At 42.0% G+C, this 24090-nt stretch overlaps 1 protein-coding gene across 2 annotated transcripts in view; it reads left to right on the forward strand.

Annotated features, from left to right (window-relative positions):
• HMBOX1 (homeobox containing 1) overlaps positions 1-24090 on the forward strand; it is a gene marked incomplete at both ends in the record, with an annotated part of 108583 nt that overhangs the window by 84114 nt on the left and 379 nt on the right. The window contains 4 exons of one of the 2 annotated variants that reach the window (XM_079550494.1): positions 16584-16666; positions 18819-18914; positions 20612-20706; positions 20912-21013. In XM_079550494.1, the coding sequence (XP_079406620.1) occupies positions 16584-16666; positions 18819-18914; positions 20612-20706; positions 20912-21013 (376 nt within the window). Of the gene's footprint in view, positions 1-16583; positions 16667-18818; positions 18915-20611; positions 20707-20911; positions 21044-24090 lie in introns of both variants that reach the window. The other variant, XM_079550493.1, reaches the window with a different exon arrangement.

The raw sequence follows: 24090 nt of genomic DNA on the forward strand, positions 1-24090 counted from the left end.
GGAGGGGTGGTGTACAGGCAACCTCAGTTCCACCTGAATTCCTTCTGGGAAAACATGAGTATGTGATAGAATGCTTGACGAACACTGAATGATGGGCTGTTTAATATCAGCCCAGGTCAGGCTCATTAAAGAGCAGCCATCTTGTCCTTGTGCAGCTTTTCCAGCTCTATCTTTTCTCTCTGGCACAAGAGGTCCCTGCACTGCACCTAACACTGTGGAATTCTGTCTCAGCTGAAGCTTAGAGGCTCAGCAATAACACAAGTGATGGTGATGACAGTGTTTATCATTCTCTCTTACCTTCCTCTCTGGTCAGTGGCTAATTCACATGTGGCTACAAATCTTATAGCTGTAGACAAAAACTCCCTTATCCTGATTTTCAGAATATCCTGCTGTTGCAGCTGTGGGCATTCTTATTATTCACATAAATATGTAATTCCTTCTGAGTCCTGCAAAGGTCTTTGGGGTACCTTGGGAGAGCTAATTATACCTAGTTTAATTTTATATGCTAAAACATGTTTGAAAAGTTGGGGATCCCTTTTGCCCAAGTATCTCTGAAAGAATAAAAACATGGCATTTATCTTCCCATGATCATTCATCTTATACACTACTGTCAGTGTACTACTTACCTCCTCCCTGAGCTAAACATTCTTTCTCTTAACTGTTCTCAAATGAAGTCTCTTTATTTGTCTCTAGTAATGTGTATTACCACTCTTTAGACCTTTTTTTGTTTTTGCTGGGCAACCTGCTCTCAGTAGCACTGCTTAAGTAGCAAGATTAGATCAGATGACCTCCAGAGGTGCCTTCCAACCTCAACAACTCTGAACTTCTGTGATTCTGCATTTTAATTTTTAGTGATCTGGGTTAGGTGAGAAGGGACTGGAGCAGCACTGATTACCATTTTTCCAGAGTGATGTTACCACTGATTGGAAAATGGAAACACAACCTCTGTTTTTAAAAAGGGAATAAAGAAAGACCCAGGGAACTACAGACCAGTCAGTCTCACCTCTGCCTAGCAGCATCACTGAGCAGATCTTCCTGGAAACTACACTAAGGCATAGGATAAACAGAGAGGTGGTTGGTGATAGCCAGAATGGCTTCACTAAGGGCAAATCATGCCTGAAAAATTTGGTGGTCTACTGTAATGGGGTTACAGGTTTGGTTTATAAAGGAAGAGCAACTGTCAGCATCTGCCTGGGCTTGTGCAAAGCATTTGACACTGTTTTGAGCAACATCCCTGTCTCTTAATTGAGGAGACATGTATTTGATGGACAGACTACTTGGTGGGTGTATGGTTTGACTGGTCACGCTCAGAGAGTTGTGGTCAGCGTTGCAGTGTGTCCAAGTGAAGACCAGTGATGAGTGGTCTTCTGCAGAGTTCAGTACTGGGACCAGTGCTATTCCACATCTTTGATGGTGACATAGGTAGTGAGATTGAGTGCTGAGTGGTGCAGTTGGTGCGTTGGAAGGAAAGGATCTGCTATCCAGAAGGACCTGGAGAGATTGGAAGCGTGGGCTTGCACAAACCTCGTGCAGTTAAACAGAGGCGATGCAAGGTTCTGCAGCTGGGTCAGGGCAATCCCAAGCACAAATAAGAGTGAGTGGAGAAGGGATTGAGAGCAGCCCTGAGCAAGAATTGGGGGATGTGTGGAATGAGAAGCTCAGCAAGAGTCAATGTTGTGTGTCTGTGCTTCAGAAAGCCAACCATATCCTGGGCTGCATCCAGAGCAGTATGACCAGCAGGTCAGGGTGGTGATTGACTCCCTCTGCTCTGCCCTCGTGAGATCCAACATGCAGTACTGCTTCAGCCCGGGGCACTCAGCACAGGAAAGCCATGCATCTGTTGGAGTGGGTCCCAAGGAGGCCACAGGTATGCTTAGAGGGCTGGAATACCTCTCCTATGGAGGCAGCTGAGGGCTGGCGTTCAGCTTGGAGAAAGTGCTGGGGAGACCTTCTAGCAGCCTTCCAGTACCTTAAAAAGGCCTACAGGAAAGATGGTGAAGTACTTACAAGGGCATGCACTGACTAGACAAGAGATAAAAGGATAGATTAGATATAAGGCATAAGTTCACTTTGAGAGTGATGAGGCCCTGGCACAGGCTGCCCAGAGAAGATGTGGATGGTTTATTCCTGGCAGTGCTCAGAGCCTGGCTGGATGGGGCTTTGGGCAGTCTGTGCTGCTGGCAGGTGCCTTGGCCCATAGCAGGGCTTGGACTGGGTGGGCTTTCAGGCCTCTTTCAACCCAAGCCATTGTAAGATTTTGTGATCCTAAGTTTATACAGACAGAAGAATCAGATTTGTGTTGTTCCCTAATCCCAGCCTAACATCTGGTTTTGCTGATGACTTGTGTATTGATTGCAAGTATGTTTTCATTGAGTAGCCCACAATGATGTATGTTTTTCCTGAATGATTACAACTAATTTAGAACCAGTTGGTGCACATGAGTAGTTTGAATATATTCCTTTCTGTGTGCATTACTCTGATTTTTGCAAAGATATCTAATGAACTTCAGTTGTGAGGGAGGGAGTGTTTAGGTATGTCTGAATTTCTCAGCAGTGATCTGCATTATTGGTATCTAAAATAAATCATTTACTTTTCAGAACATTGTTTAACGCAACTGTTAATGCCAGTCTTTTTAGATCACAACTTCTTTGAGCCAAAGCTTGCATTTTGTTCATGTGGAACCTGCACAGCGGGCTGTCTGCAGTCATGTTGAAATCTCTAGGTGCTGCTTACCGTGAAGTCCAGTGCTGTAGGTAATCTCTCTATGGCTTTCTTCTATACCAGCATTATACTTACTGGAATTCTTGGCATTCTTCTTTCTATGATTATTCTGTTTTAAATACAGAGGATCACATAGTAAGAAAAAGCTTATATTAACTACACCATTGTATTTTCCTCATTAATTTCAGTAGGCAGAGAAAGTCATGACATACTTGTTACAGAATCTGTCTGAACTGGACCGTGGTATATTCAGCTTACATTTTATGTAGGTATTTTGTAATGACTACTCAGTGTAAGCTGTCAAAACAGCCTGATCCTATTGTAACCTATGTGAAGGTGATATATCTTTGGATGTGCTCAGATACAAGGATGTAACAGCTGTGCTCCATTGTCTCTGCCTATACTGAGAGAGCTTCATAGAATCATAGAATGGCCTGGGTTGAAAAGGACCACATTGCTCAACCCCCTGCTATGTGCAGGGTCTCCAAGGCTGCCCAGGGCCACATCCAGCCTGGCCTTGAATGCCTGCAGGGATGGGGCATCCACAGCCTCCTTGGGCAACCTGTTCCAGTGCCTCACCACCCTCTGGGGGAAAAACTTCCTCCTCATATCCAACCTCAACCTCCCCTGTCTCAGTTTAAAACCATTCCCCCTTGTCCTATCAAATGAGACAATGCTGGGGACTGTGTTCAGCTCTTTGGCAGCAAACTTCTGGGGAGTTCAGCAGATAGTGCCCAGAGAGATGCTTGCTATTGCATTAACAAATAAAAGTGATCATAAAGCTGTGATCATCGCCTTTGGCTTTTTTTTCAGCTTACTTAAATTCCTGAGAATGAACTAGGCAAACCCTGACCTGCTGAGGAGGGTCGTTCCAGGTCCAAGCTCACCTGAAAGAGATAGCCATCAGTGGGTGAGATTTACCTGACTTGTATGTAATCTTATCCATGGAGTAAACCCACTTAAGTGAATTACAGAATTAACATCTTGAGCGCTCTGGAAAGAATGAGGAAGGAATTAGCACTCAGGTTGGCACTTTGTCACTTGTTATTTTGATGCAGCCAGCTTGCAGCACAGGGTGTGCATCTGAGCACTGTCCAGCTCAGCACACTGTTGGATGTGCACGTTTATTGTTTCAAGAAGTATGCAGAGTGTTTGTGATGACTCTCACTGCAGCAAGTCTCTGAACAAGGTCCAAACCTACCTCAGTGAAAGGAAATTCTGTGCAATCTAGTAACAGATGTGAGGTCTTTGTACAAGTAATAAACAGAGCAATTACAAGGAGAAATGAGGGAGCAAAATTCCTAAGCAAAACTCTTAAAATATGTTACATCATGTATTTATGGGATCTTGGTTAGCCTGTGGAGTGTTTTAAACAGACTAAAAAGAATGCTTTATCAGAAAACCATATGGGCTTTAACCACAAAATACACTGCCACATCCTAGGTTCTTTTTTATCCTTTCATTTTTGTAGACCAGGATTGCACAATTGACTTTTTTTACTTGATTTTCCTTTGGAGCACGCATAAGTTTTAATGTCTTGAATTCTGTGCTGTTTGTAAGGAACTTGGTGAACAAAATAGAAGGGGTGGAACTATTCCGAAGAGCTTTTTTGGTATGATTTCCTCATAAACAAAAAAGAATGAGAAAATAAGATACATAAGTACAAAACTCATTCAATTTGTTGTTTATTATGTACGTAAGCCAGCGCTCTTCCAGTTTCTGAATGCTCCTTGATATTCTTTAAATCCCAGGAGCGTTGGACTGGGACTTCCTGTTTCATGCCCAGCTTCTTGTTTCAGTCAACCTTTATTACATCCTCTTAAGAAACTGATTAAATTCTCTATACTGCAGGCAGGGCACAAAAGCCTATTGGGAGACTTTGTCCAGCAGGCTCTTATTGCTCTAGCAGGTAGAAATCTGTGTTCCTGGGATTGTTTGTGACCAGCATGTACCTGTCCTTCCTCAAGCAGTATCGTTGTTTAACTGAGTAGATCCTGTCCTCCACCTCTTTTCTTCACTGTTGACCACCATCATGGTGGTAAACCATAACCTCATCTCAGCTTTGAGGTTTGTTCAGGTAAAACAATCTGTTCCTCTTGCAAGATAAGCTTTCAATTTCTCTGTTACCCTGAGTGCTCTCTTAGCTGTTCAGTTTTAAATTCTAGGAAGACCAAGGCTGTACATCATTCAGGTGTGGTCTTGTTCAGCTATTTTAATAGTGTGGCTTAACAGCCAGTGATCTTTCTTTTCCAGCTGATGATACTTCTGTGTATAGAAGAAGCTGCTGTTGTTCCCGAAGTATATGACCTTGCATACTGCACTCCTGCATTTCTATTTCTTGCCCTTAGGTTTGTCTGTTACTTTTTATGATACCCCAGTTCCCTGCATTGGCATGACTTCTGACTTTCTCATCAGCAGATTTCATTACCTTGTTGAGACTTTGTGTTAAGATCATTAAGTGTTTTCATTCTTAAGATACTCCAAAGATTGTACCCAAGGTCATTGATGATCTCCTTCCAGGCCATTATTTTCAATCTTCAGCCCAGTTCTTAGGGTAACTATCTCATAATTGTACTAATGTGTCCTTTCTAAAATTATTAATATTTTCCTGTTTGTCACTGTATTGAATGGTTTACTGAAGTCCAAAAGTGCTAAGATTAATTTTCTTTGGCATAGAGAGAGAATCAAGAACTCTTCAATTGCTTTTAGAGTATTAGTACCAGTAATGTTTTAGTCATACCTCCTAAGAGAAGAAGATGAGACTGTCCCCAAGGAGCATGGCTTTCCTGGACTGAAGTAGCAATGTTATTTAAGAGGAAGCATATGGCAGAAATCACAGCTCGTGATATGGAGCACAAATATAGGAGTCAGAAGCTTCATTTCACTGCTTTGTAGGTTGGTGGTTTTTTTTTTTTGGCCTATCTCTTAAGCCTCCTAGCCTAAAATTCTTACATTGATATCTGATAATCAAATTCTTTTTTCTGCCTTGTGTCTGTGTAATACTTAATGCAGTAGGAGTTCTGGTCCAGATCTTAAAGGTACCAGCCATTAGAAAAAAGTACATGTAATGAATCCAAAATCAGAAGCTTTGATCCTGAGCCTCTTGACTTAATGCACTGGATGCCTTGCAAGAATTGACCTTACCTAGTCTTCTGGATTCTGTAGGATCCTTTAATTAATTTAATCAATTCTTATTTCCTGAAAATGCAGTAGCAGGGATGGCTGTCTGTGCCCTCCTAAGCTAAGCTGAGTCAGGTCCAGTACTGGAAATTGTGAATAAAAACTTGTGGATCACTGGGGGAGGATGAAGATAGTGATTTAATGGTGTGCAGGAAGTTGTCAGCTCATCTTGAACTTTATCACAAGTGTCATGGCTGGCATTTTTCTCTCTTACAAAACAAAGGGAGACTTAAAAGCTTCATAGCCACAAGGACTATAAAATTCTGCAAAAGGTAACCTTTGGGAGATTTAATTAGTAAAAGCTTGGGGGACCTTGCTGCTTACACTTGGCATTCTGTACATATATATTATATATGTACATATATACATTTATTTTTGTGACCCTGTGCTGAACTTTGTAGTCGAGCAGAATTTTGAGATAAGGAAGGACAGTAGTTGTGGAAATACTTCAGGTGAGCAGCAAACTCAGATTCTAACTGAGTTAAGCGTTTTATGAAAGAGGATAAAGCAAAGTTTGGGGTTGAGCAATGTGCAGTTCAGTTAATATGCTTTTCTGCTTGTTTGTGTTGCCAAATAAAACCTTGGAATCCTCTGTTGTTTGGTGAATAGTGTCCCTAATAACCCCGGTGTTGATTATGGTACATCTCTCTACGGAGTTGGGTTTACTGAGCAGCACTTACTGAAGAGCTGGGGATGATTTCTGCAGAGCCTCCTCACTCCTTGGTGGTGTTACATCCGTGAGCTGACTTAGCTTACTTTGCCAGAGCTGGCTAATGCAGAGGGTGCAGCTCCATAACTCTTCCCCTGTACAAAGTTCAAAACTGTAGATGAAACGTTTGCTTTGCAGATGTCTTCACAAAAGTCTTGTTTATCCTGGGGTTAAGTCCAAAGGATTAAACACACATGAATATCCTCGTAGTGTGTAGGTCTCCATTTACAGGCTGCAAGTAAATGAAGCAGAGCAAGGCTCATGCTATTTTTCATGCTTAGGTGTCTTGTTAGGAAGAGCTTTGAAGGTTCTATATGCTCATACCAACTGGCTGGTAAAATATTGCAGAATAATTCTCACTTTATCATGTCTTGATGCATTAGTGACTGCTTTTAAAAACAAATTTCCACCAGTTTTGCCATTTTTATTTTGTGAACAATTCAGCTATATTAGATTTAGGAGTTCTGGGACACCATTAAGCTTAAGGATGGTTGTACAATTTCAGCCACTGTGTGCTGTCAGTGTCTTCAAGATGCCTTAAGCAGAAGCTACCTATGTGTTTCAAACTGCTAAAAATTGGAAATCTTTCTACTCATAAGACAGCTGTTTTGTGATTTCAAATATATTCTTATCACCAAATCCAATTACAAGGAAGAGTAAATCGCTACCTCCGATGTCTTAACTATTCTTATTTTAATTGTTAATTATCTCAGCAGTAGGGTGCTATAGATTAGGAGGCATAGATTATCTTCTGCATGTATGAGTCTTTAGGAGCTATTATCAATTAATTCTGTTTTTAAAGAATTTTTAGGATAATTTCAATAGCTTGATAGGATTGTATTGGTGCTTGAAACTGCTGTCAAAATATCAAGAAAATGACTTTTAAAAAATTAGGAGCTTCTTGATGTTATAGTAGCTTTGAAGGTCATACTGTCCTACACACTCCAATGCAAGGTGTATTTTTGATGTTTTAATCTCTACTGCAGAGTAGATTCCTACTAAGAAACAGCAGTAAAATGATTCCTTGTCTTTAGCCACTGATTTGTACAAATAAGACAGAGCCATACCATGTATTTGAATTTTTTAACGTAAACTGCACAACCAGATCAGTACAGGTACACAAACAGATGTGAAATAACAATCAGAATTTACATGTCTGGTGCTGCAAGTAGCCAAATCCTGTTGAGATCTTTCCTCCCGATTTGCACCTTCTATGAAAAGAAGCACAAGAATAAAACCTCTCCTACAGTCTGTGACTTAAACTCATCTCTTCTTAAAGGAAGCCTTGGGATTATCTTTTGCTTGGCTAGAAAGCCCAGTTGAGATGAAGGAGTGCTTAGACTCAAGTTCACTTGCATCCCAAGAGCAGTTCTTGTCCTTGGCTGATCTCGAGCACAGAAGTGGCTCAGCAGATGTTTCCTGTAGCATCTGAACTGCTGAGAACGTTCTGTGTTTCTTGAGGAAGGAGAAGTTAGTGACTTTAGTGCATTCTCCTCTCCACCAGAGAGGGTATTTATCTTGAGAAACAAAATCTTTGAGCTTTTTTTTTGCTGTCTGTACTGTGGGATTCACTGTTTGGTTGACACACATGCCATTATTGTATGATCTGTAGAAGTAGCAGTAGATAAAATGGATAGTGTTGTCTGTTGATCCTCCTAAAATGGCTCTACTGATATTCTTGGCCAGTATTTACTGGGAAATGAACTAGTAATTACAATTTCCAATGAGATTATGCTTTGAATGTCACTTCTTTGACAGCCTGCTTCATGCCACGCAGAGATAAGATCTCAGGCACAGATGACAGACTAACTTCAGGAATATTTCCATTGATTTGACAGCCTGAATGATAGTTCTGTTAAAAGCCACAAAGACTGAAACAGTGACCTCTTGCCACTGGGTGATACTGTGTTGATAAATATACTAATGAGAGATAAAGCAGGTAACTATATTCGAGTGTTTTATGTAACCTGTCAGTGGGAAGCAGAGGTACTGTTTGAAGGGAAACTGGATAGGGAGCTGAAATTACAGGCAGTCTTATCGGAGGCAAAAGAGCAGCTTGCACTCTCGTGTATTTTGAGACATCAGGGTGTTTGGCAGCCAGCTCAGTCCCTGGTGGCAGGAAGATCTTCTGTTCATCAACAGGGGTCAGATGGGAGCTGTGGAAAATGGTCAGTTCTATTTTTTCCTGTACGTTCCTTGGCGAGTCCACAACCTTAGCACTCAGACTTTGCTTTTAGCATCTTAGCTTAAGAGGATATGTGTGAGCTGCCTCTGATGGAACTGTTTCCAGCTGTATGTTTCTGCCATCTCCTCCCTGCATGCCTTGGCTGTGCAAACACTGCTCCTGGCATAGGTGGAAAGCCAGACCAGTCAGGCAGAAAGCGCTCGTGCAAAAAGGGAATGAAGGAGAGGGTTAAGACCCATCCCTTTCAGTCTTAAGCAGGACTGCAGCCTGGGTCTGGAGAAAATGGTCTTCAGTGGAAGAGCCAGAGCCCCAGCAGGAGTGCTGGGATGCTTTGCTCTCAAGCTGCTTCCTGATTAATAGAAGTGGGAACCCAGAGGTGCAAACACAAAGTTAAGTGAGGGAGAGAACATGCAGGCTGTCAGCCGTTTTTCAATAAATATCCATCTGTGTGTTCTTGCCTCCTGCTAATTGCAAGGTAAATTATCCTTCTTTCAGTAAGACTGCTCTCATGTATACGTGCATACCTGAATTACCTCACCTAAAGCATGGTTAATTCTCCAGCAGCTGACCCACAGTTAATTGTTACCCTGCAACATATTTGAGCATCTCTTTAACCATTATGTCATGTGGGAAACTCAGCCCTTCCCCAGCGTTGGGCTCTTTAAGCAGTGCTAGATTTTATCTCCTTAAATCTAACATCCAGCCCTATGAAAACACCCTGAATGGGGCCATCCTGCTGCTCTGTGCCTTGGATTGTTTCAAACAGCTCCCTGGCAGAGGCAGAGCTGATACAGAGCAGCAGAACTTCCACTGCGGATTATCAGGAGCACTACTGAGGCATTGCTTAATGCATCTGATATCTAAGCCTGGATAACAAGAGCCGTACAGCTGAGAAAAAAGATTGGCAACTATTGCAGGAATTTGGATAGGGGCACCTTGGTAAAGAGAGGAGGAATTGCATTAACTTCCATTACAGAACCCAGGGCTGAGATAGATTCTCTCTCTGTCATTGTCCTAAGCACATTATCCCTGAAAGAAAGAAGGTTTCTCTGAATCTGCAATTTTTCTAGGCTTCAATGTTATTGAAATGAAACTGCTTCAAGGATATCTACATTCTTTACCATCATGTGGATTCTCATCTCATGTAAATTATTTGGCCACTTTTCATTTTAATCCTCCACTGTCATTTTCTACAAAAGAGATCATTTGGTTTCTTCATTGAAGGTATTCAGCTGACAGCTGCCCTTTGTCTAGAAAGCAGTGTGCCTTTACAGGATTTACTTGTGCCTGATATTTTTCTTTTTTTCTTTGAAGTTCATACTGCTGCTTATTTTTCATCTGTAGTTTTCGTGGACTTTTAGAATGGGAAGAGAAATTCAGACATCTAAGTTCTTTCCCTGGGATAAACCTGGATATGCCTGACTGAGAAGAAACAGAACCATATAGAATTTTTTTGGGGGGGGAGAAACAGAGAAGAAAGTGCAATTTTAGGAAGTTGGACAAGTTCATAGGCAGCTTGAATTCATGAGGGAAGGAGGAGGTGTGTCACAAAAGTGGAAGAGGAATAAGCCTGCAGGTGGAAGAAAAGAAAGGTAGTTCTTTTCCAGCTCCCTTCTGCTTCCCACTTAGCTTTCTGGTCTTCATGGAAGTGTCTTGATTACCAGAAGAGCTGCCCAAAAACTTCTCAATTTTTTTGTCTTTATTTCATAAACCATTGGATCAGGATGAATATCATTTCAGACTTTCAAGTGGGGATCAGCTTTGTTGTAGAAGCTTTCAGATATTTACATTGCTGGATTTTTAAAGAAAGCGTTTTCACTATAGTGGAAAAATATGTTTTGATTCAGTAAGGTAGAGACACTTTCAGTTTATTCAGTCTTAAAGTGTGTGTAGGTATGCATTACTGTTTCAGTGGAAAATTCTTCTAAATCACAAAAATGAGTGGAACACATCAAAGAAAACTGCTGTAAGAAGTGTTTCGTTCATCATTTCTGAGCTACCCCGCACATCAAGATTTCCCATTAGCACAGCACACTGTAGTCATGACATAAGTTTTGTTATTGATAATAATAACGTGACCTTTTTATTATTTGTGCCAACAAAAGCACTGAGTGACCTGCTAATAGCTTAGCATTTATCTCCCTACCAAGAGAAGGGGGACCAGTGGCTCTTGCGTTGTCTTGTCTTAATTAATCAGTGTCTGTTTCTTGTATCAAATTAAGGCTGAGCAGTTCAAATATATACCATTTATTGAATTTTACACCTTTTCTCATTTCTTCAATAAAGTTAGGTGTTGTGTAGCAACACAAATTTGTGAGCTATAAAACATAAATCATAGAATCCTTGGATTTGGAAAGGATGTCTGAAGGCCATCTAGTCCAACTCCCCTGCAGTGAACAGGGGCACCTCAGCTAGATAAGAGTGCCCAGGGTCTGGTTCAGCCTTGCCTTGAAAGTCTCTAGGGACGGAGCATGAACCACATCTCTGGGCAACCTGTTCCATTTCCTCATCATTCTCACTCTAAAAGACCTTTTGTTACTTCCAACCTAAACCATTTCTTTTTGTTCTATCAATGCAGACCCTGCTAAAGAGTCCGTCCCCTTCTTTTCTGTCTCTCCCCTTTAGGTACTGAAAGGCCACTCTCAGGTCTCCCCCCAGCTTTCTCTTCTCCAGGCTGCACAGCCCCAACTCTTTCAGCTCTCACCATCCCTTGAGTGCAGGGCTGCACTCAATCCTTTCATCCCCTAGCTTGTATTGGTAGTGAGGGTTGCCTTGACCCAGGTACAAGACTTTGCATTTGGGTTTGTTGATCCTCATGAGGTTCACCTGGCTCCACTGTTCAACCTGTCATGGCTGTGCTCTATCCTTACATCCCCCTGCTTGTACTGACAGTGGGAGTTGCCGTGACCCAGGTGCAGAACCTTACGCTTGGATTTATTGAACCTCATGGAGTTCACCTGGGCCCACTGCTCAGCTTGTCTAGGTCCTACTGGATGGCATCCCATCCCATTGGTCTGTTGGCTGCACCCCACAGCATGGTGTCATCAGCAAACTTGCTGAGGATGCACTTGACCCCACTGTCATAGTCATTCACGAAGGTAATAAGGAGTATCAGCCCCAGCACTGACCCCGGGGGGCACCACTCATCACTGATCTCCATCCAGACACCGAGCCATTGACCACCACTCTGGACTCTCTGTGATGTTACCTTTTTTCCACTCACCAGGGACTTCACCTGATTACCACGACTTGTCAAATATCATGGAAAGTGGTTTGGCAACTACATCAGCCAATTCCCTCAGGACTCTTTGATGCATCTCATTGGGACCCATAGACTTGTGGATGTTCAAGTTTCTCAGGTGATCACAAACCTGATCTTCACTTACAGTGGGAGGGACGTTGCTTCCCCAGTCCCCTCCTACCAAACCAAACGTTTGAGGACTGTGCAATGAGCAGTTATCTGAGAAAACCGAGTCAAAAAAGTTAACTACCTCAGCCTTCTCCTTGTCTGTTTTTACCAGCTAACCTGTGTCACTCACTAGGATGGGTACACCCTCCTGGACTTCCCTTTCCTGGTTGAGGTACCTGTAGAAGCCTTTCTTGTTCTTCTTGGCATCCCTTTACAAGTTCAGTTCAAGTTGGTCTGTGGCTCTCCTGACCCCATCCCTACGCATCCTGGCTTTCTTATACTCTTCCCACAATACTTGTCCCTGTTTCCACTGGCTGTGTATTTTTTTCTTGCTCTTCAATTTGACCAGCAGGTTCCAGTTCAGCCACGCTGATCACTTGCCTTCTTTTCCTGACTTGCTACACCTGGGGATGGAGAGCTCTTGCACACTGAGGAAAGGCTGGAGCACCTCCTCTACAAAGACAGGCTGAGGGAGCTGGGCTTCTTCAGCCTGGAGAAACGAAGGCTGTGGGGTGACCTCATTGCAGACTTTCAGTACCTAAAGGGAGCCTACAAACAGGAGGGTAGTCAACTCTTTGAAAGGGTAGATAACAGCAGGACTAGGGGAAATGGTTTTAAGAGGGAGGGAAGATTGAGGTTGGATGTCAGGGGGAAGTTCTTTACCATGAGAGTGGTGAGGTGCTGGAACAGCTGCCCAGAGAGGTTGTGGATGCCCCGTCCATCCCTGGAGGTGTTCAAAGCCAGGTTGGATGGGGCCCTGGGCAGCCTGGGCTGCTATGAAATGGGGAGGTTGGTGGCCCTGCATGTGGAGGGGGGTTGGAGCTTCATGATCCTTGAGGTCCCTTCCAGCCCAGGCCATTCTGTGATTCTGTGATTCCGTAAAGCTTTCTTAAAGATCTGCCTGGCGTGCTTTGCATCCTTACCCATGAGGACAGTTTCCCAGGGTGTTTTGTTAACTAACTCCCTGAAGAGCTGGAAATTAGCTTGCCTAAAATTTAGCATCCTGATTTTACTCTTTGCCTTTCTCATATCCCTCTGGAACATGAACTCAACCGTAGCATGGTCACTACAGCCCAGACATCCTCCTATCCTGCTGTCACCAATCAGTTCCTTTGCATTGGTGAGCAACAGGTGCAGTACTGCAGCCCACTTGGTGGGCCTTTAATTACTTGGCTCAGCAAGTTATCCTCAGTGCCTGTCAGGAGCATGGTTGACATGCTGGTTTGACTACAGCTTGCTACTTTTCCAGCAGATGTCTGGGTGGTTGAAATCCCCTGGCAGGATGAGCACTTGCAGTCGTGATGCCTCCTGTAGTTAGAGGTAGAAGGCCTCATCAACAGGCTCTGCTTCATTGGGTGGCCTTAGTAGGCACCGATCAAAAGGCTCCCTTTGTTGCTGTGGTCTCTTGCTGTTGCCCATAGGCTTTTAACTTGCTCATGATTGTTCTTTAGGGGCACCTCTTCACATTCTGTTTCTCTCCTGATGTACATAGCAACACCCCCTCCCCTTCTTCCTCATCTGTCCCTTCTGAACATCTTGTAGTTGTCAATAGCCACACTCCAGTCATGGGAATCACCCCGCCAGGTTTCAGTGGTGGCAGCTATATTGTTGTTTTTCTAGTAGCACAGTAGCTTTCAGCTCCTCCTGTTTGTTTCCAAAGCTGTGTACATTGATGTAGCAGCTGGGCAGCTGGTCTTGTCACCTATTTAAAGGATAACTCCTTAGTTCCTTTAAGTGTTTCTCTTGATTTTTCCTCGTTGCTGTCTCCTATTGCCCCAGCAGTCACTGCCTCATCATCATAGGATTTTGTATGTGCTGCAGTGTTGCCAGCACCTCTCAAGGCAGCAGGTCCTTCAAGGCCCTTGTTAGCACCCTGTCCCTCTAGCTAGCCATCACACACTATATCATGGGAAGGCTCACTAACCCACTCATCCCTTTTCAGACCTTAAAGCCCTCCCAATCAGCGCTGCTAGCTTTTCCCCAAGGACCCTTCTCCCCCTCTGAGAAAGGTGAATTCCATCTGGAGCTCACAAACCTGGCCATTTGATTGTCAAAAAAAAACCCGAAGTTCTGGTGGTGGCACTGGCCACGAGGCCAGGTATTTAAAGATAAGATCCTTTGATTTGTTTAGCTAGATCCATGGTGGTGATAATACTAGAGCTTCACCTGCTTTGACTACAACATCACATAGATTCATCAGTTTTTCAAATTCCATGATATTTCTTCCGTGGAGTTTGTTCTTGAGTTCTGACAAGCATCTAGAAACAAAGGAAGTAATGTTCAGCGAAGGGAGTCTATGAAATAGCTGTTCGGAGTAGTAGAATTTGCTGTTAATTTTTGTATGCATAACTATGATTTGGTTTCCTGACTAGGACTTCAGTGCACATGGTACAGTCACGTAAATAATAGTCTTGACTTTTCTTTATCAGGTAGCACTTGAAAGAGGAAATAGTTCTTGGCTCTGAACAGAGATCTTTGTTTTGTAGGTGGGTTTGGTGAGACATAGTCCTGAGTCAGTTGGGCTAACTACTAGAAAAAACATTTTCCACTCTGTTTTCCAGCTTTCCCTTCTCTAGAAATGTTTTGTGCAGCACACCACACCTTTGAAGAGGAATTTACATAGGTATACAGCACTTTAAAGGATACAGTGACAGAAGGGATGATATATCTGCAAGATAAAAGAATATACTTTTAAAAATGCCATGCAAAGTCTTTGGTCCAGGGTGCTGACAGTGCCAGAGCTGGAAATGCGCTGTGCACGATGCTTGCAGTAAAGTAAGGGTAACCAGTTGTCCTCTTCTTCAGATCTAATGGCAAAATCTCGCCTGTTTTTTGGTGGGGGTTCAGGTCAGTTTCAGGAACTGCTTCATAGAGGTAACTCTGAAAGTTCTGGGGAAGAAGCAGATGTTCTTATATAAATGATTACCTCCAATGTCCAAATCAGCATTATAGACAGTCTGCCCTTCTTTTAGTGAGGATGGAGTTGTTTCTGTGTCTTTCTTTGCTTCCTAAGCTACCAAATCAAGTGGCAGTACATTAATAGTGCAACTAGCTGCGCTGATGTAATTTATTTCAGTCAATGAACAGCAATGTAGAAATAGGACTGCATTTGTGTAGCTGTGACTGCAAATAGGACTGAGAACAATGGGATGTAGTAATAGCACATGGAATTCAAACTGAATGTCCAAAATTTGTATTTGCAGTGGATTGATTTAAGCTGGGAGTGAAAGAGTGAGATCTGTGTTAGCACCACTTATTCAAAAAAGATTGGGAGGAAAAATTGCTGTATGGAACAGAGTGCATGTTTCCATTGAGAGCAACTGTGCTGGGGCCAATCCACCAAAGCAGAAAAACAACCATGGAAAATAATAAGTGCCTTCGAAGGCCTAGCTCTCCCACTAGTAAATGATCTACAATTAAAGGAAAATGTATTCTTTTCAAATTTAGAGCAGCTGTCCAACATCTGAACCTGCTGCTGATCAAAGCTGATCAAAGAATTCTTAAGATTCTACATTATGGACAATCTACAGAAAAACGTAGTAGTCCCTGCTTATGGCTTGCTTATCGGAGTCCATTGAAGTAAACAGGACTCCTTTTGTTGTTTTTAATGCAGATCTGATAAGATCTCTAGAATGTAAATCAGTTCATTAAAATTTTTAAAGCGCTTGAACGGAGTAAAAGAAAAAAACAGTTTAACTTTTATAGGATGTTTACTGCATACAAAGCACAATAAAATTATAATTATTTAGGAAAATATTGTTAAAATGTGCTGTACTCAGAGTATCTTGTCTTGGGCTAGATTTAAACTTTTAATTGTGATTTAAAAATAACAGCCTGACTCTAGACATCTTACTCTTTTATTGTGCCAATAATGCAGCCAATCTAAACCCAGAGTGTTTGTGTGCAATATATGTATGGGTGTATATACTAACCCAACGACCAAAATGAATACTGAACACCTCTTGTAGGGCATTGCCTCAGGGGCATGCAGGGGAAGAAGGTGACTGGTAATTAAAGAAGCAGAGTCATGGCCTACGATGTCTTATAAGAATGTGTTTCACTTGACAGCAATGACTCTGATATTCATAAGGTTGCCTGTTTTGCTGCATCTCCTGCTGTGATATTCTGAATGCCAAGGTGACGCTGCAAATGCTGAGATAATATTCTCAGTTACCTGAAGCTTTTGGGAACTTTTCAAAGAGTTAGTGTGTATATGAGTGCATGCTGTTATTACCTTATGCATATGCAGGTTGACAGAAAATGTACTGTGTCTGTATCCCTTCTGTAGGAGTGTGCATAAGCAGGCAGCTGACACCTTCCAGTGAGGCTGTGTTAGAATGTTTCTGAAAAAAAACTTTCTTATTCTCCCCTTCTTGCAGTTACTTCAATGAGAATCAATATCCTGACGAGGCAAAGAGAGAAGAAATTGCCAACGCCTGTAATGCAGTTATACAAAAGCCAGGTGAGGAGCTGATCGCGATGTCCTTTCCAAAGGCAATTACAATTAGATTTCAGCATCTCCTGCTAAATTCAGTAAATGTAATTTTATGGCTATTACTAATAATTCAGCCCTCTCAACTAGCAGTAGGTTTCTTCTCAAGCCTTCTTTGCCCTGCCTTCTTCAGAGCTGCCAATAATGGGATGAACATGAAAGTCAATGCAGTTTTCAAACCAAAATACCTGTATCTGAAACTTAATTTTTCACCAGTTGAGGTATGAAATACAAGGTGTGTATTTCATTTATACAGCTTTGTAAATGGCATTGCTAAGAAAATAAACATTCTCTGAAAGGCTTTCATTCTTTAAGGTCGGGTCACTTATTTCAAAGTCCTTCTGTAAGCACTTAGGAGCAATCTGGCAATTTCATTACACTCCATGAAAAGGGATTTACTTGGTTCTGTTTCACAGATGGCAAATCTTAGGTTTACAAACTGAAGCTTGATGGAGATCAAGTTGAAAAATGAAACCACAGCTTTCCCACCTTCCAGGGTTTTTTTGGAACTTCTAGACAGGAGTCTTGCATTAGAATCTGAGTGTTAATGGGAGAGCTTGTATTTGAATCAACAAGTTGCGTTTTCCCTTTTCACAGAGAAATTATACTTGGTAGAGGAGCATGAATGCTCAGTTTAGTATTAGTAAGCCCAGATTAGTGGACACACATGCTGTTGCCTTGGTTTATGAGCCAGACATTTTCAGAATTTGTACTGTGGGTGTGTTTATATTTTATCTAACCAGAATAAAAATTAATGCAGAAGAAAACAAGTGCATGATTTCTGAACAGAATAGCACAGAAACATAGACTAACTAAGTTTGAAAGTGACCATTTGATCAAGCAGAAGCATCTTAGAATAAAGGTGTTCACGGGCTTTTGCGTTTTTCATTCTTGAATAGCTCCAAAACCAGAGGTGTTCCCACCTCCCTGGGCCCTTTGCAGTGGTGATTGCTCTCCTGCATTGTTCTAAACACTAGTCAGAATTTCCCTTGTTTCAGCTTTCGTGTTGCCTCTTGCCTGTTCACGGTGGAAGCAAAAGGATCCAGGGGGTAGAGAGCTGAAGAGGTTAGGATTTTAGGGCTGGCAATGCCACTGGATTGTTCAGCTTTGGACAAGGCACTGTGTCTGAGGATTAATAAAATACTGTGAATGGTACTGGTACAGAGCATTAGGAAGCAGCACAGGTATCTATTTCCAGAATTTTATTTCATTCACTCATTCCATTTCTCTTATTTAAGTTTGCAGATGCTGATTGCTGTAATTATGCAAGTGTATGAAATGCTGAATAAATAAACTTTGAGAAAGTAAGAAGCACACAGTGAGGTCTCATCCCTGTGCAGGCTGCAGGGAACTGAATGTGCAGCTATATCAGCCACCTCAGATAGTCTTATAGCTAGCTTAAGAGGTTTCCATCATCCCTCTGCAATGCTGATTCCCCTGTCTTCCCTTTTTAGGCCAGTCATCAGGCGAAGGAGTTCTTTGCTGTAGCTGGGTGGTTGTTATTAGGATTATTTATTTTGCTGATTGTGTAACATTCCAGTGGTCTGGTTTCCAACATCCCCTGCCCCATCTCCCAGAAGATAAAAAGTGTCCTGGCAGAATGGAGAGGCTCTGATGAGTGCTGTGGGAGTACGATAGCAGCTGCTGGTGGAGAAGAAGGAAAGCAGACAGAAGAGAGACAAAATTCCTTCATTCATTTTGCTGCAACCAAAGAAAACATGTCATTGAACTGCATCCTTGGGGCACATAGTAAGAGAGCTGGCCCAAGGGTATGGGATTTATGGCAGGGCTGTGGATTGAGTTTGAGTTTTTTGAATCTCAGTTTTGTGCTTGAACTAGAAAAGGAGCCCTCTATTCTCCCATGGCTTGGGATTTGGTTGATTGAAGCTGCAAAGAAATTTGTGTATTTCAGATTTTAAAAACAGAAGAAAGGCTACTTTGTTTTTTGAGAGATATTTGGCATTTGTTACCATAGCATCTGAGCACAGTGCTCTGATTCACATAAAATTCGCTTCATTCTCAGTTCTAACAACTCTTCAGTGCTGTTTATATTTCAGGAGTTCACCACTTGTACAAGGGTAGTCTGCCTATCTTTTTTTTTTCCCCTCCATTATTGTTATAGGAAAAAAATTATCAGATCTGGAGCGAGTTACCTCCCTTAAAGTGTACAACTGGTTTGCCAACAGAAGAAAGGAAATCAAGAGACGAGCCAATATCGGTAATGTATCAGAGAGCCTGCTTTCAAGGTTCAGTACATTGACTTGCTCAGGAGAGATAAAAATTACACAAGATTGCCTTACTGAAAATACGGGAGGTTCTGATAATAGAAATGTGGGGCAATTTTTTAAGAAGAAGAAACGCTTTTCCAGATTTTTTTCTCAAATACAGGTAGGAATTTAGTTTATGAAATTCCATCATCGATGCAGGAAAAAATGAAACAGTCACAAAGTTTTATTGGAAGATCAGTTTTTAAAACCCAAACAAGAATTTAGTTTGTGGAGAGAGAATCACATTCCCTGTACTCAGGCTCAGCTGGGCATTCCAGATACAATCTGAAATAAAACCTGAAAACGTCTGCATTGAAAACAAGGGAAATCGAGACTATTGCAAGTTCAGAACCTTAGTGTACCATTTAAATGAGAAGTGGTTGTAGTGAGGAGCTTTTATATGGTTGTAAGTTTCCTTGTGTCTGTGTTCCACTGAAATGCACTTGTTTTTTCTGCCAAAACCCAGGGTTGTCTCTCTTACTGCCATCCCTCAGACCCCACAGGGATCTAAGAGGCCAGATGAGTTGTTTTACCTCTCAGATTCAGCCACAGGGACCAAAGGTTGCACAAGACAACTTCTTATTCACGTTACACCTGTGCTCCCTACTGCTTTCCATGGGGTTGTACAGCATTGAGTGGCTGGAAGAAAGTAATATTTTTCCTTGATGATCAGAATGAAACAGAAGCTAGCCCTGCAGGCCTTTTGTGCTTCAATGCCTCATCATAAGGAAATAAGAAGTGATGCTGAACTGACAAGAAATAGACCTTCTCATATGGATAAATGCAAGACATTCTGATGAGAATAAACTCGCATTAGCAGCCGGGACCCAACAAACTTCTGCCATTTGGGCAAAGTTTTATGCACAAGTCTAAGTACTCTGCAGAACTGAGTTTGCAACATGTAGGCAAGATAAGGCCCGTATCTGCATGTTAACTGTTATTTTTGCAAATGTTGGAAGTGCCATCTTGCTGCTTTTTGTCGTATTTGTGAAGATGAAAAAGTTCTTTCTACAAGATGTAGCATGTTACTGAAATTTGATCTACGTTTACTGTTCAAAAATGAAACCTGTCTGTCTAAGTGGGGGGGAACAAAGAAAAAGGGGAACAAAGGGGGAACAAAGTTAGTCCAAGGTGGGTGGTGTTACAGCTTTGTCTGTACTGTTATGTTATGTGTGGGGAGGAGGGTTGGAAGGCGATTGAAAAGATCTAAAGGGAGCTTTAGATGCATGGATCCTACTGGAAGATGAAGATGTATTGTTTTTAAATCCCTTAAGTGCTTTTAAAAATTTCTCCATCTATTTTCAGACACTCCCTGCCCCCCTCAAGTCCTGCCAGTCCAAACTATGTGGGAAGATCTACAGGGAATGCCTTTGCCACTCCAGTGCATTAGAAATTAAGCTAATTTCTAATAGGACTGGCTGGAAAACAAGGATTCTTACTCGCAAACAAGTCTGTTAGTTGACAGGGAAGGATTTCAGGCAAACCAGTATCTGTTCATGTGCTACCTTCCCAAATACTGGAGAGTGAAGAGGAAGAGTCTAAGAACTAACTCTGTTCTTCCAGTTCTTTTAACTTCTTGAAAAATTAGCTAACTTTTAATTACTCTAATGCATCAGATAAATTAGGGATCCATTTGCTTTTTTCGAAGAAGCAGCAATCCTGGAGAGCCATGGAATAGATGTACAGAGTCCGGGAGGTCATTCCAACAGCGACGACGTTGATGGCAATGACTACTCAGAGCAGGTGAGCATCATGGCTGAGCCACGTGTCCCCAAATGAGAGAGTTCAGTGACACGTGCAGAGGCCTTCTGCCTCGCAAATCAGATGTGTCTTGTTCTTGTTTTGCTTTGATGTAATTGTAAAGGGGAAAGTGGAAGAGCACAGCTCCCCTGTTTGAACATGTTGAGCAACGAGCATTCACCCACATGGATTTATTGTCATACAACAGGACACTTGGCAAGTACGCAATGGGGAGGAGGAGGGAAGATGTTCAGAGGGAGGCAGAGAAGCAGAGAAGGTAGAAGAAGACAGGAGGATCTGCTCCAAACAAGCAAGTTACACCATTCACGCCACACGCAATGTATGAAAAATGTTAGGAGAGTGTTACCCAGTGCACCGTGCATAACTTGAGCTTTCCTTAGCCCTGGCACCGTGCTAGTAATCCACCCTCAAGGAAGGATGTACAGGTCTTTAACAATTGCTCTGATGTATCAGGCACCAACTTATTTCCCTGCAAAACTAGGCATGTGTGTCCCTCTCTCACCTTTTGTTTCTTTATGCAAGAAATGTCTCTGTGATTGCCTGTGGTACAGCTGTTGTGAGTTGCTTATCTGGCACCCAGATGAGTACAGCAGTAAGCCCCTGCCCAGAACACTTCATCATAATCCCTTTTGTCAGCCCTGCTCAGCAAGATGCTGAGCTCCCTCCTGTGAGGTGCTGAGCTTCCTCTGTGTGTCCCTGGGAGCACTTTTCAGGGTGGCTCAGGATCACTCCCTAAGATGCTGACAGACAAAGGGAGAAGGGGTGGGGGGGGGGGAATGTGATTAACTAAAGCTTGACATTTATTTGGCCCTGTACCTGCTTCTTATTGTTCTGCAACGGTGTGCCACTATTTGGGTTGTTTACATATTATCTTTTTTTCTTTTTGCATTTTAACTCTTGCCTATTCTCTATTTTTCTTGATTATTTTTAACCCTTGACAGCAACTTCTTTTTTAAATTCTCCAGCAAAAGAATACCCCTTCCCGCACTCTGAGCCCTCACCTACCCTAAAGTTGGTGACCCTTCCTTCACACACCTTCCTGACAGGTATTGCATTCGCTTCCCAATTTTCCCTCAGGTGTCAGTGTTGGCCAAAACTCATCAGGGATGTGTGTGCTTGGCACCAGGGGACTTGTAGAACAGTTCATTTGTTTGGTTCTGGCTTTGATATTAGCTCTGTTCTGTGCTACGCCCAACATCTGGGGTTGGCAGATCATTTTTAATTGACTCAGTTGGGAGAAATAGTTATGTCTCCCTCTCTAAAGGAGTGCTTCAGCAATGGAAAGCGCTGGAATGAGTCCCTAGCAGGCTTGGCTGTGGCCCAGTGTGACAGATCTCTGGCAGAGGGGTTCCCAGTCACTCTGCTTCTGATGGACATTAAGGCCCTTTTTATAGGCATCACCAGTAGATTTGGTGGAACCAACCTTGCTAGCTTTAAATAATGAGGATCAGCTCTGTGACAGTTCAAAATATTTTGAAACTCCTGTCAAGTGCGGTTAATTCCTGTTCAGTCAGATACAGAAACTGAATACAAGAGTTATCTAGACTCTCAAACTATATTTTTCTGGTGTGTTATCCAAAATGCTTTGAAAAGATGAATAAACTGGATAGAAAATGTAAAGATTTTTGTTCAGAGTCCTTAAAATCAGCATTTCTCAATAATCTGGCTGGGCTTGTCTCTGAAGTATAATTAGGCATCGGTGTTGAAGCAGAATAAATGGCAAGTTCTCCTGATGACCATTTGTTATCCCTTAGCAGTTAAAACCATAAATTCTGCTTTCCACAATGACACTTAATCTTCAAAGTTCATCCAAATACTAGTGAGGTGACTAAGAGAGCAAAACTCAGGACTCTGCTTTGTATTTCTTACTTAGTAAACACTACTGAGGTGACATCACAATATTTGCTATTTGTTGTAAATGAGCACATTCCTTCATATAACTAGGATTTTACCAAATCTTGCCTTTTCTGTCTCCCTCAGCATTTGTCACCCTCATCTTAATTTGAAAGTGCTTAAATATACATACTAACATTAAAATTTTGCATGTTCATCACTTACTGGCTGTTGAGGACTGATAATTGTTATTTCTTTTCTGTAAACCTAATGGCAAGATTGTCATGTGGTCACTATTAGTGCCTCATTTTAAAGAGAGGAGAACACAGTGATTCTGCCCAGCATCTCAGCACAATTTGTTTGACAGTTGAGATTAGATTGGATATTGTTGTTTCTCATTCCTGTTATTTTAAACCAAGCCCTGTTTCTGATGTAGACTAAGAAGCATGCACACTTCACTATAAAATTATGTCAAGCATTTGATGTGACATTGTATGGCCATTATGTGCCTAAGAAGGTAACCCTTTTTTTTCTTGATTTTATAAGTATCACTGCAGGCCTGCAGCATTAATTTCCCTGTATTAGTTTTGCTTGCCAAGCATCACAGCAATCAGCACAGTGGTCGTCCTACAGCTGAGAGACCTTGCTCTTTAGAAAATAAGCATGAACAAATGTGTAGCACTTAGTTCAGCAGACTGGAGAACTCAGCAGAGGTTCACCTAGATATTGGAATTACGGTAGTTCCAGTCCCACCAAATCATTGCACTGTTTTTCTAAGCAGGCTGGAAGCTTTTCAGCACCTTTTTCCCAATACCTTTGTGAATTCAGTTTCTTCATAGGACAACGGCTCAGACCAGAGGTCTGGGTGAAGTCAATACCACTGTTTCAGGAAAAGTATTCTTAAAGAATAGGGTAATTATAGAGTGATTTTATTATATTAGCATCCAGCTTCTGGAAAGCACTGGTCTTGAGAGACTTCCTGAGCCAGGCGGTGTATCCACTTTCTTTTTAATAGTTACAGTAGACTAATTTTCCATGAACTTGTCTAACCCCTCTTTTTAAAGGCATATTTACTTTTGTCTAATCTAAAAATCAGTGAATCCTACAACTGAACAGTGATAAGAGAAGAGCTGCTTCCTGTTTTTGCTTTGGAACGTATTATCTCATCGTTTCAGTGAGCACCCTTGCTTATTAGATCATCAGAAGTAGCGAACAGTTGTTCTCTATTTACTGATTATTTGCAAGAAGCATTTACCATATCAACCATCAGCCATTTCTTTTCCAAGCTGAGGAATCTGAGCCTCTTTAGTCCCTCCCTGTAGAGAAGCCAGCCCCTGACTCTTTCTCCTGATTGCCACTCTCACTACTTTTCCTACTTCTGTTATGTCCTCTTTGAACGGGATGAGCAGAACTGGTTATGGTATTCAGAATGTAAGCACAGCATGAATTTGTGCAGAGGATAATGATCCCTACCTTAGTTTGGTTTCCTGACATATGCTGTATATTGCTTTTATCTTTATGATTTCCTGTTTT

This window comes from Tetrao urogallus, assembly GCF_951394365.1.
Source record: "Tetrao urogallus genome assembly, chromosome: 2".
NCBI lineage: Eukaryota > Metazoa > Chordata > Aves > Galliformes > Phasianidae > Tetrao > Tetrao urogallus.